The sequence below is a fragment of the Oncorhynchus nerka genome, linkage group LG23, assembly GCF_034236695.1.
Source record: "Oncorhynchus nerka isolate Pitt River linkage group LG23, Oner_Uvic_2.0, whole genome shotgun sequence".
Classification (NCBI taxonomy): Eukaryota; Metazoa; Chordata; class Actinopteri; order Salmoniformes; family Salmonidae; genus Oncorhynchus; species Oncorhynchus nerka.
The window spans coordinates 18,895,493-18,908,834 of NC_088418.1; the positions used below are offsets into that span (position 1 = coordinate 18,895,493).

At 42.2% G+C, this 13,342-nt stretch overlaps 1 protein-coding gene across 3 annotated transcripts; it reads left to right on the plus strand.

Moving 5' to 3' along the window:
- Positions 1-1,029: 1,029 nt before the first annotated feature.
- Positions 1,030-13,338, plus strand: LOC115106401 (palmitoyltransferase ZDHHC16B-like). Of its 3 annotated transcripts, XM_029629102.2 has the most exons (10): positions 1,030-1,763; positions 4,625-4,878; positions 5,261-5,455; positions 5,578-5,666; positions 5,788-5,816; positions 6,029-6,162; positions 8,936-9,021; positions 10,734-10,857; positions 10,950-11,020; positions 11,098-13,338. In XM_029629102.2, the coding sequence occupies exons 2-10, from the start codon at positions 4,633-4,635 to the stop codon at positions 11,204-11,206; spliced, it is 1,083 nt and encodes a 360-aa protein (XP_029484962.1). In that variant the 5' UTR covers positions 1,030-1,763; positions 4,625-4,632; the 3' UTR covers positions 11,207-13,338. The 3 variants fall into 3 exon arrangements, with proteins under 3 accessions (XP_029484962.1, XP_029484961.1, XP_029484963.1); XM_029629101.2 differs by lacking the exon at positions 1,030-1,763 and having other exon boundaries at positions 2,029-4,878; XM_029629103.2 differs by lacking the exons at positions 1,030-1,763; positions 10,950-11,020 and having other exon boundaries at positions 2,029-4,878.
- The last annotated feature ends 4 nt before the right edge of the window (positions 13,339-13,342 follow it).

Genomic DNA, 13,342 nt, shown 5'->3' on the forward strand with positions numbered 1-13,342 from the left:
CCCCAAAATTGCCCACCCTGGAAGACTGTTTCTCAGACATAAGGAAGTGGATGGCGTCAAATGTTTTACTTTCAAACTCGGACAAAACAGAGATACCAGGTTCTAGGTCCCAAGAAACAATGAGATCTTCTGTTGGATCGGACAATTCATCTTGATGGTTGTACAGTCGTCTCAAATAAAACTGTGAAGGACTGCGTTACTTTGGGCCCTAATCTCTCTTTTGACGAACATATCAAGAATATTTCAAGGACAGCTTTTTTCCATCTTCGTAACATTGCAAAAATCTCAAACTTTCTGTCCAAAAATGATTCAGAAAAACGAATCCATGCTTTTGTTACTTCTAGATTAGACTACTGCAATGCTCTACTTTCTGGCTACCTGGATAAAGCACTAAATACACTTCAATTAGTGCTAAACACGGCTGCTAGAATCTTGACAAGAATCACAACATTTTGATCATGCCTCAGGACTACCTGGCCTGATGACTCCTTGCTGTCCATAGTCCACATGGTCGTGCTGCTGCTCCAGTTTCAACTGTTCTGCCTGCGGCTATGAAACCCTGACCTTTTCACCGGATGTGCTACCTGTCCCTGACCTGCTGTTTGGACTCGCTCTCTCTACCTCTGAATGATCGGCTATGAAAAGCCAACTGACATTTACTCTTGAGGTGCTGACCCGTTGCATCCTCTATAACCACTGTGATTATTATTATTTGACCCTGCTGGTCATCTATGAACGTTTGAAAATCTTGGCCATGTACTGTTAAAATCTGGAAGAAAAAAAACACTTCTCTTAAGTGCAGGAACCTCATATTATTTTGATATATATTGATATATATATTTTGCAAATATTGCAGTGTGCTTGTATTAATGCAGGTCAATCAATCAATCAAATGTATTTATAAAGTCCTTTTTACATCAGCCGATGTCACAAAGTGCTATACAGAAACCCAGCCTAAAACCCCAAACAGCAAGCATTGCAGATGTTGAAGCACGGTGGCTAGGAAAAACTCCCTAGAATGGCAGGAACCTAGGAAGAAACCTAGAGAGGAACCAGGCTCTGAGGGGTGGCCAGTCCTCTTCTGGCTGTGCCGGGTGGAGACTATACGTTGATGCTGAATGTTGTTTGTTAGAAAGCTGACTTCGAGAAAAAACAAAAAACAAAGTTGACGGCTTCTGACAGCAAGATCATGCCAGCAAGATCAGGCAAGTACACGCATTTGAATGTGATGTTATGCATCTAGCTATGTTATTTCAATGTGATGTTTATACTCTTAAGTTTTAAAGAACTGCAAATACCGATTTTTGATTAGAAAATAGGCATCTGCACAGATGCCGTATCTCTCTAGTCATATGACGTCTCCACTTCCTGCTTGGAAAACCAATTTTGAGACAACGCTGTTTTCTCCTCTAATAAGAAATGTTTCCAGATATCATTTATGGTACTCATTAAACATGAAAATCCCAAAAGGATGGATGATGTAGCGCAGCTTGAATCAATCAACAGATTAGCAGGGAACGGTTTTTATTGACATCTTGAAATGTACAAAAAAAATCATTTCCCAAGATCCAATGCATGTCCGAAGGGGCGCGACGGCTCGAGGATTTTTGACACAAGAAAATAAGATAGTCTGCTTCCGCGCGCGATTTATAATGTTTTGCTCACTTTGCGAAATCTCTTGAGTGTAGCTAACATTTCACAGTTATAATGACTTGAATGTCAATGCATTTAACCTAGCTGGTCCTATTTTCTCGGAAGATAAGGTGAGTGAACTATTTTGATTATTGGCATATCAATGGTGTCAGTACTATTAATTAGCCAGCTAGTTATCATAGCTAGCTGCTAGCGAGCCATCATAAAATGGTAATATTTTGCAATCAACACACATCTCAGATTGTAATCAAATGTCATGGAGCGGCCTGCCAGCGGAAAACTCAGCAATCAAGATTGCCAGGCTGGTGGCACCCTATCAACATTGTTTGTCGTTTGTGGTAGCCAGCGGCAACAAATATTAACATGACAGTGAGTATGCTTGTCTGTGCCTTAAAGCGGCAATCGGAGGTTGAAACAAGAAACATACTCCCCTAGTCCTGCCACCTTTTTCGGGAAAAAGGCTGAGAAATGGGTCTGGAGAAATGTTAGCTCTCAATCTCAAATTAATCAGCAGAGCTATGGACACAATGACTGAGCCATCCATGGCATCGACATGATCGTTTTAACCACGTTGAGGCTATATATTGTTTTCAAACATTTGAGTAATGGTTCAGGATGGGGTGCGACAGTTGAACTAAGCTCATGAGACATTTATAAGTGAAATTCTTCAATAATTGATGGGTAAATGTAATTAATTTATGTCCAAAAATGTATGTAGTAACTGCAGATTGCCCCTTTTTAACGTTAGAGAACCCTGTAAAAGGAAGACTAGAAAGAAGTTAGGGCTATGTTATTTGTGCAGTCAGCGCAGAGCTGCAGACATTCCAAATATTTTGAGTGTTGATGGTGTGAATGTGATCATAGAAATGTAGTACTTTAGGATGTAGAACGTACTGTTCAGTCCTGACTGCATTAACATTCTATTTTGCGGATTGTTTTCTTAGTATGTGAATATGTCATTTGCATCCTTTCGGATTGTAGAATGAGGCCATTTTCTGGAGTACAATAACCCCAATAAACAACTCTCATCATTCCCGGGGCCCAGTGCTGTCAACACCGGTGTAAATGATTACCCTGAGGACTGAACAAAGAGACAGCAATGGCACAGAGAGAGAAAAGTCTTGAGCAGAAGCAACAAACAGACTGAAGTGTCTGTTTAGTGTTGTCAGTGCAGCTTGCCAGTTGCAAGGCCTGTGCTGCACACAAATATGCTAAGCCTTGTTTCAGGGACAGACAGGGCAAGGCTTTTGACCCTGGCAGAGCAGAGGAGACCATTTCTTTGCTGGGCAGATTTGGAGGTTGCCATAGAGACTGCCCTCACTGCCTTAAAGAGCTTAATTGTTGTGTTTTAAAACGGAGAATTAAGGGGTTAATCTGAGATTGAGGAAAAACAAGCTTTCTGATGGTGATGATCAGGTTTAGAGATTGATTGCATGTTCACATTTTGTTCATACTGGTTTGTTCCAATATGTCACTCTGAACTCTACCTTTTGGAAATTCATGTGTAGTTGGTAGGTAGTCAACAACAGCCTGTCGATTTGGCAGGAAATCACCCCTAATCTTTTCCAGTTCCACGCAGCTTTTCTATGACTGGCATGCTGCCATATGCTGATCAATGATCTCCGTAATACTGGGTGACTTCATGGTCACCTGTTGGCATTATTAGATTTCTGTCATTCTATCTGCACAGGTTGTAAAGAGGGATTACATACTCTGCATATTGACAACCGAGGGGGCAGTTGTAGGCCAAACAGCTGGCCACAGTGAAGGTCCCAGCATTATAATTGATGATTAGGCCATACAAATGTAATTAAAAGTTGGAACGAATGCCTCTCTTCACTTTTCTGGAAATTGCACAATTAAAGGGAAAAATGATGTCCCCAAGCCTCCAGTGAAGAGGGAAACAACTTCCCCCTCAAGTTATGGCTGAACCTTGCCTAATTTAGCCTCCCAAAAGGCAAAAATATTTGGTCGCTAGATGTTGAACTAAGGTTGCTATAGTATGTTAACAAGATAGTCTACTTCGGTTTTGTTGTTCACTCGCCTCACTCAAAAAAAAGAAAATCTGTAAAACATTGAACAAAATGTGTATGGCCTTAGTGTACTGGAGAGCCTAACCAATGTTTCCCCCTTATCAGTGTAACTAATACTCACTTTCATGAAATTGATGCTGGCTGGCTGTCCACTTGTTCCCCTCTTAGGAAATTCATCCTTGGGCTTTTGGTGTCTTATAAGGTTACTGGTTTTGCATACCCAAGGTCTTTCAATAGAAGGCTCGGCAACAGAACTGTATTTCTAATGAATTATTAACATTCTAAGTTTTGTGAGAGTGGACACACTCATTACCTGATAGCCCTGTCCCATTTTCTGGACATGCATCCTTTGGTTCCATTGGAAACAGCACTCACCTGGTTTTAATTACTTTATTGCCTTGTCTTCGGTCTGTGGAGAAGAAGACTGCGCTGAGCAGATGTCTCTCTAGGTCCTGGAGAGCTGGTTGTTTAAGCATTTAAAGGGATACTTCAGGATTTTGGCAACGAGGCCTTTTATCTACACCAGAGTCGGATAAACTCGTTGATACCATCTTTATGTCTCTGTGTCCAGTATGAAGGAAGATGGCAGTAGTTTCGCAAGCTAATGCAGTTAGCAATTTCGCTTGTTTACATCTTCCTTCAAACTCCACGCAGAGACATAAAAAATGGTATCAACGAGTTCATCTGACTCTGGGGAAATAAAGGGCCTCATTGCCAAAATCCTGAAGTATCCCTTTAATTGAGAGATAAGATGAGGTTCTAAAGTCTTCTTTTTTAAGGAGAGTAGAATTCCAGTGTCACCACTCAACCGTGGGTTGTATTTCTCAAAGAGTGACGTCGATGACATCATCTGCAATATGGATGACTGTACATTCCAAGTTCTTCTTTCCGGTCGTAGTAGTTTTTCCACCTGCTTCTGTGTTGTGTGTCTCTGGAAGACTGGGCCATGCGCAGCTGGAGGTGGCAGTTCTCCAGGATGATGAGCCTTTGCCTGCGCTGGTGCCGGCTGTGTCCTAAGCGAGGGGTGCGCCCCAGCAAGCCCCGGAGGAAGCTAGGAGAGCTGTGGAGCTACTGGAAGCTGCTGCTCAACTCCCTATACTTCAACAGCCTCACCAACTCTGACACCTACCTGGACTGTGTCTTTGAACCCATCTACTGGATTGTGGACAATGTGACTCGCTGGTTTGGGGTGGTAAGTCAATAGATCACCTTTCTGATACATTTGATATACATTTGAGTCATTTAACAGATGCTCTTATCCAGAGCAACTTTCAGGAACCGTTAGGGTCAAGTGCCTTAAGGGCACGTCAACAGATTTTTCACCTAGTTGGTTTGGGAATTCAAACCAGCAACCTTTCGGTTACTGGCCCAACGCTCTTAACTGCTAGGCTATCTGCTGCCCTGTCTGTAGATGTACAGTCAAATAGCTTTGTTTTAATGTAGTTAATTAAATATCCCATGTTTGGTTACATTAACCTTTTTGCTCTTCCATTTTTTCCCCACAGTTTTTTCGCCTTTCACGCTCCCTCATGAGTTGTTCCCTCTGTCCGTGTCCTCCTCTCCTCTGTTCCCAGGTATTTGTGTGCCTGGTGATTGCCCTCACCAGCTCTGTGGTGGTCGTTGTCTACCTGTGCCTGTTGCCTGTTATCCTCAACACCTACCCACTGCTGTGGATCATCTGGCACCTCACCTATGGCCACTGGGTCCTCATGATGGTCCTTTTCCACTACTACAAGGCCACCACCACCTCCCCTGGACACCCACCACAGGTGAGGTGCCTGCTCTAATGCCTGCAGAAAATTGGTTTTGTGAAGACACAGGCAATAGGCAGTTTTAGGTGTGGTTGTGAAATAACGATCTTCTATTTCCTTTTTTTTGGTTTGTTTCTCAGGTTAAAAGTGATACACCGTCAGTGACCATCTGTAAGAAATGCATCGTCCCCAAACCAGCCAGGACTCACCACTGCAGCATCTGCAATACGTAAGTTAAGGACTCTCTTGTCAGTCGTTAGATGATGTCATCAAGAAATCCAAAACCTCTACTGGTTAGCTCTAGTCCATGGCGCAGGTCAATCACAATGAGTGACTTTCTTTCATTCCAGGTGTATTCTGAAGATGGATCACCACTGTCGTATCCTTTCTATCGAGACCCACAAACAGTCTTCAACATCTCCTCTGTCAGATTCCTTTTTTTTTGTGTAATCTTTTTATTTGAATTTAATACATGTTAAAACCCAAGGGGGGACAGTCATTCAATTGAATAATCTCTCGCATTCCAAAATGTTTTTATCTTTGTTAGATCTGCCTCATTAACTTTGACCTTAACTTGCCTTGTGACGCCAGCTTGGCTCAACAACTGTGTGGGTCACTTCAACCACCGCTACTTCTTCTCCTTCTGCCTGTACATGACCATGGGCTGCATGTACTGCAGCGTCAGCTGCAAAGACATGTTCATAGAGGCTTACAACGCTGTCGAGGTGAGGGAGATCAACAGACGGAAGAATGTCAGCTTCTTAGAGGTTCTAGAAGGCTTGACATTTTGACTTTCAAAGAGTATTCGGAGTACTGCCCTCCGCGTAAATCATGCCTTGTTATTGACATGTGGACCAAACACCCTGATTGAGTGAGGCCGCTTGGTTCATGACTGTTTGGATAGAGTCTGGCATGTCTTTGCCACATTTTTCCTTCTCTTATGTGCTAGGTGAGGCGTGGGCTTGTCGTATAGGTAAGCGAAAGGCCATACATTCTGAGCATGGTGTCAAGTTGAGCTGCCACAAGTTTAGCTAAAGAGACAGGCAAAAAAAACAGCAGCCAAGCAAAGCTGGCTAACGGAGCGCCAAGGGAGCTTTGGAATTTAGGAATCAAAGACATCAGATGAAACATTAACAGCAATTAAATACACTTGTTTCTTGTCAAGTCCACTGAGAAGGCTCATGGCTGTTTGTCTAATGCAATTTGAAGTCTCCGGGATCAAGATCAATTACTCTCTTGACACCAGTCCACCATGGTAAGATGGGAGTTTATATAGTAACAGATTCTATGGCTCTTAGGCAACACCTCACTTTTAGATTTAAAAAATGCTTCCATCGCTGTGTGATAAATTCTCTCTAGCTACAGAGGTATGATGATAACCCATAACCAGTCTAGTCAATAGTTTCTCAATATTATGAGTTCTGATTTAGCTAGTCAACGGCACTAACTTCTCTCCTGCATTTGGCTGTTGACCCCCAAATGGTATTTTATTCCCTATATATATATATATATAGTGCACTAATTTTTGACCAGAGCATTGTGGGCCCTGGTCAAAAGTAGTGCACTACATATGGAATAGGGTGCGATTTGGGATGTAACCAGTGTGTGTATTGACATTGATCCATTAGCAGTGTGAATGGGGAGCCACAGAGGGAGCCAGTGATAAGAGTAGGCGACAGACTGCTTCTCAGTCTGGCCATGTAGTACAAAAGGTTCTTGAAATCACAGCACTCAGAACAGGGCCTGGTTTTCCAAAAGCATCTTAAGGCTGTTTGGGAAACCGGGCCCTGGTGTGTTGACCAAAATTAAAACTGCAGATTAATTTGTAGAGGGTAGTACTACAGATTGACAGACTGCTGGGCAACACTGGGTCCCACTGTCAATTAACAATCAACATTTGACAACAATTAGGCAATCGTCTCAATGTGTAGTATGGGGCCTTCTATGTGCCCAGTGAGACTGCAGCTCTCTTCTCAAGCCAGGCAAAGTCCCATGTGATTGGTAGTTAATTCTAGGTCCCTTGGCTACAGACTTGGCATCTAGAGTTTTGCTGATTTGCCACTAGTTGCATTCTGAGGACCGTGGATGTACTCCTTTGTTAACCCAGCTACTGTTTGTGATTAGGCTTTTTGTGGTTGGTGGTTTAACCTAGAGGTCGACCGATTAATCGGAATGGCCGATTTAATTAGGGCCGATTTCAAGTTTTCATAACAACCGGAAATCGTTATTTTTGTGCGCCGATTTATTTATTATATTTTTTTACACCTTTTAATTTAATCTTTATTTAACTAGGCAAGTCAGTTAAGAACACATTCTTATTTTCAACGACGGCCTAGGAACGGTGGGTTAACCTTGTCAGCTCGGGGGATCCAATCTTGCAACCTTACAGTTAACTAGTCCAACGCAATAACGACCTGCCTCTCTCTCGTTGCACTCCACAAGGAGACTGACTGCCTGTTATGCAAATGCAGTAGGCCAAGGTAAGTTGCTAACTTATCTCATAAAAAAACAATCAATCATAATCACTAGTTAACTCCACATGGTTGATGATATTACTAGATATTATCTAGCGTGTCCTGTGTTGCATATAATCTGACTAAGCATACAAGTATCTGACTGAGCGGTGGTAGGCAGAAGCAGGCGCGTAAACATTCATTCAAACAGCACTTTCGTGCGTTTTGCCAGCAGCTCTTCGTTGTGCATCAAGCATTGCGCTGTTTATGACTTCAAACCTATCAACTCCCGAGATGAGGCTGGTGTGACCACCTTGGGGTGGTTGTTTCCCTTGCTCTGCATGGGTAACGCTGTTGTCGTTGTGTTGCTGGTTCGAGCCCAGGGAGGAGCGAGGAGAGGGACGGAAGCTATACTGTTACACTGGCAATACTAAAGTGCCTATAAGAACATCCAATAGTCAAAGGTTAATGAAATACAAATGGTATAGAGAGAAATAGTCCTATAATAACTACAACCTAAAACTTCTTGCCTGGGAATATTGAAGACTCATGTTAAAAGGAACCACCAGCTTTCATATGTTCTCATGTTCTGAGCAAGGAACTGAAACGTTAGCTTTCTTACATAGCACATATTGCACTTTTACGTTCTTTTCCAACACTTTGTTTTTGCATTATTTAAACGAAATTGAACATGTTTCATTATACACATAAGTGTTAATTCCGTATTGTTGTCATTATTACAAATACATATATTTTTTTAAACTGTCCGATTAATCGGTATCGGCGTTGAAAAATCATAATCGGTCGACCTCTAGTTTAACCCTGTGGAATACCCATTGGTATCACATTTACTAATTGAACTGCAACTCGAGTGAGGCCATTCTACACATTTTAAAGTTAGTTTCTAGCTTAAACGGTGTAGGAGGAGTAGTGTGCTTAAGTAGAAGGTTGAAAATTTAAGCTGGGGTTTTTGCAGTGCAAGCCCCACAATTAAACTGATTTTCATGTAGGGTCTTTACATTGTTTGGTTTTGTGTTCTTTCTAGAGCTACTATCAGACCCCACCAGCAATGTTTTCCTTCAGGGAAAAGATGGTCCACAATGGTGTCATTTTCATTTGGGTGCTGACAAGGTGAGACAAATTTGTAACCGCTAAAAGTTTAGGGTTTTATAGTAGATAGTCAACTGTTTTGTTGTGGTGAACTGCTATGGCTGTTCTGTGTGTGTTCTCAAATAGACCTCATCTTGAGTTGTGTTCAGTACAGTCATGGTAAAAAGTTTTGAATTACATTAATTTTCAAAGTCAGCTGCCTTGGTGTCTTTAGATATTTGTCAGATGTTACTATGGAATACTGAAGTATAATTACAAGCATTTCATAAGTGTCAAATGCTTTTATTGACAATTACATGAAGTTGATGCAAAGAGGCAATATTTGCAGTGTTGACCGTTCAAGATCTCTGCAATCCGCCCTGGCATGTTGTCAATTAACTTCTGGGCCACACACTGATGGCAGCCCATTCTTGCATAATCAATGCTTGCAGTTTGTCAGAATTTGTGGGTTTTTGTTTGTCCACCCGCCTCTTGAGGATTGACCACAAGTTCTCAATGGGATTAAGATCTGGGGAGTTTCCTGGCCATGGACCCAAAATATTTATGTTTTGTTCCCCGAGCCACTTAGTTATCACTTTTGCCTCATTGCAAGGTGCTCCATCATGCTGGGAAAGGAATTGTTCGTCACCAAACTGTTCCTGGATGATTGGGAGAAGTTGCTCTCGGAGGAGGTGTTGGTACCATTCTTAATTCATGGCTGTGTTCTTAAGCAAAATTGTGAGTGAGCCCACTCCCTTGGCTGAGAAGCAACCCCACACATGAATGGTCTCCTGATGCTTTACTGTTGGCATGACACAGGACTGATGGTAGTCGTGGCCACGCTCACCTTCTCCAGACAAGCTTTTTTCCGGATGCCCCAAACATTCGGAAAGAGAATTCATCAGAGAAAATTACTTTACCCCAGTCCTCAGCAGTCTAATCCCTGTACCTTTTGCAGAATATCAGTCTGTCCCTGATGTTTTTCCTGGAGAGAAGTGGCTTCTTTGCTGCCCTTCTTGACACCAGGCCATCCTCCAAAAGTCTTCGCCTCACTGTGTGTGAAGATGCACTCACACCTGCCTGCTGCCATTCCCGAGCAAGCTCTGTACTGGTGGTGCCGCGATCCTGCAGCTGAATCAACTTTATGAGACGGCCCTGGCGCTTGCTGGACTTTCTTTGGCGCCCTGAAGCCTTCTTCACAACAATTGAACCGCTCTCCTTGAAGTTCTTGATGATCCGATAAATGGTTGATTTAGGTGCAATCTTAGTGGTAGCAATATCCTTGCCTGTGAAGCCCTTTTTGTGCAAAGCAATGATGACTGCACGTGTTTCCTTGCAGGTAACCATAGTTGACAGAGGAAGAACAATGATTCCAAGCACCACCCTCCTTTTTGAAGCTTCCAGTCTGTTATTTGAATTCAATCAGCATGACAGAGTGATCTCCAGCCTTGTCCTCATCAACACTCACACCTATGTTAACGAGAGAATCACTGACATGTCAGCTGGTCCTTTTGTGGCAGGGCTGAAATGCAGTGGATTTTTTTTTTGTTTGGGGGGGATTCAGTTCATTTGCATGGCAGATGGACTTTGCAATTAATTTGATCACTCTTTGTAACATTCTGGAGTATATGCAAATTGCCATCATACAAACTGAGGCAGCAGACTTTGTGAAATTCAATATTGGTCATTCTCAACTTTTGGCCACGACTGTACAATTGACAGATGGTCATGATTGCTGTTTGTATGCCCTGCAGTTCGGTGGCAGTTGCTCTGGGAGGTCTGACCCTGTGGCATGCTATCCTCATCACTCGAGGAGAGACCAGTGTGGAGAGACACATCAACAAGAAAGAAATCAGACGTTTAAAGGAGAAAGGAAAGGTGAGGCTTATTGGACTCTGTGGGTTTACCAAAATATCAACATGGTGTACCAGTTCGGAATTAGTGAGTAAAGCCTGTTTCTCTTTTGTAAGGTGTTCCGAAATCCATACCACTATGGGAAAATAAACAATTGGAAAGTTTTGTTTGGTGTGGAGGAGACAAGGTAAGCCTTGTTTTTAGGCTGTTGTGAAACATACATAATTGTTCTTACAGAGTTGGTTTGTCTTCCTCTTCCCACAGTCACTGGTTGACCAGAGTCCTCCTGCCGTCTAGCCACGTTCCCCATGAAGATGGACTGATATGGGAATGCCCTCGGGCTCTCATCAGAAGAGACCCTATGACCATCTAACCTCCCACTACTCGCTGCTGGACAGTTTCTCATCTCCACTTTATGGGCCATAATCACTGCTATAGCCCTGGCCCCTGGATAGTGGGGTAGACAGAAGACTTATTTTAGCCTCTGAGGAGTGGACTATTTGGTGTTTATTGTGGCCCATGAGTCCAGGGACCTTAATCGGACCTCCAGTCACTGTCATGTGAAGTGAACTGATGGTCCTGTCTTTAATAGTCTACTTGTCTTGTGGACTGTGTTTTTGTACTGTTAGGTATGTTGTCCAAAGTTGATGTGAAGTGTGTGCTTTTTAATTGTATTGAAGTCACAGAAGAAGCAGTTTGGACTTTTTCAGTGCCAAAGAACAGCTTTCCACCAAAGGCTAGGTTCGAGCTAGATAACCACATGCCTTGGCCATTGTCCAACTATGGGTGAGTAGTCTGGAGACTGACAGAATTACATAAACAATATTACCATTCAGGCTACAGTTAGATTATGGTGCTCATGTTACTGAGCAGTACCCCTGTCAATATTAGGAATTGTCAAAACATTGCTATGTGCCTTGTTATGTTAAATCTTTAACCTGTTTTCTATTTGTTAATTACCAGGCACTAATGTATTTTCTACTATTATCCAACCTCTCCCACATTGATTTCCCCACTAAAAAGCGGCGTGTACACTACACGATTTTGGTCCCGATAGCTGTCCCGGTCACGTTTTTGAGATCGGTATTTTCAAACATGGGTATTACTATATCGGCACAAAACCAGCAATGATCGTGTAGTGTGAGATGTGCAACAAGTTTCGAGAATGGTGATAAGCAATAGCCAATGAGAGCTCGCCAGTGAGATGACGTTTCGCATCACACAGAATGTGTAGGTGCTCGATCCGTGAATACTATTAGTACGGGTTTGTACTTCCCTTTAACCAACGCGTCAAGTCGTTACAGCTCTGAAGTTCACAAGCAATGTTATTAAATTCAAAATGTTGGCTAGATATTTCAACTCTGTATGGCAAGCGCGAAAGTCTTAAATAATAGAGCCGCACACTCTAGGAGCTCAGATGCAAAACTATTTATGTCCAACGTTTCGACAGACAAGCTGTTTTCATCAGGGTATAATGACAAACAATGCGAGGTGACTCATTTATACAGTGTCAAGACAGGTCTATAATTATGGACAAATACAATTTGGCTACAGCGTGAAAGTGACTGAAAACGTTTGAGGCTGTTGAGACAGCTCGTTGTAGCTACATTCAATCTAATAACATTATTTTTGCGTGGTATCTAGAATCCTCACAAACAAGTTAATTATCTTATAGTGTTTGACCCCCGTCTGTGCCACATCGTTTAGTGCGCACCACTACGTTGGCAAGACAACTACAGGAAAGCGGTTATTTAACCTCTACGGAATCAGTGTCCTCCCCCCGGGGGATGGTTGCGCTAACGTGATGAGCAGAAAGCTTAAATTCTTGTTAATCTAACTGCAATGTCCAATTTACAGTAGCTACTAGTGAAAGAATACCATGCTATTGTTGAGTGCACAGCTAGGTACTTGAAAATGTATCAAACCAATTAAGCACATTGGATCAGTCCAAAACTTTGCAGATTGCCATCTAGTGGCAAATCTAAATTGCACCTAAACTGGAATAATACATTGGTCTTTCTCTTGCATTTCAAAGAATACAAAAAAGTTTAAAAAAAATAATATTTGACCAGATCTGTGTTATTCTCCTACATTATTTTCAAAGGAATCAATAATATGCATATCCTTGCTTCAGGTCCTGAGGTACAGGCAGTTAGATTTTGGTATGTAATTTTAGGTGAAAATTTAATTCGAAAAAAATGGGTCAGATCCTTGTTAATTTGAGAGGCTCAGCGACGTTAATTCTGAAAGTTGTGTAGTGTACACCCGGCTTAACCAACATTAAGATCACTTAACATGGTCATACGCTCTGGAAGCTGCGGACTTCCTCCTTGCTGGTCTCGAATATGGCCACCAGTTAGAATTCCTGGGATATTTCTTGTGGTTGGCTGCTGTGACACGACCAATAGAAACTGTTTCACTATATTGCGCACATCTGTATCATTACGATTGATATTAGCTTGTATTGTTTTAATATTTGATAAAGGATTGTTTTTGGAAACTTCATCCA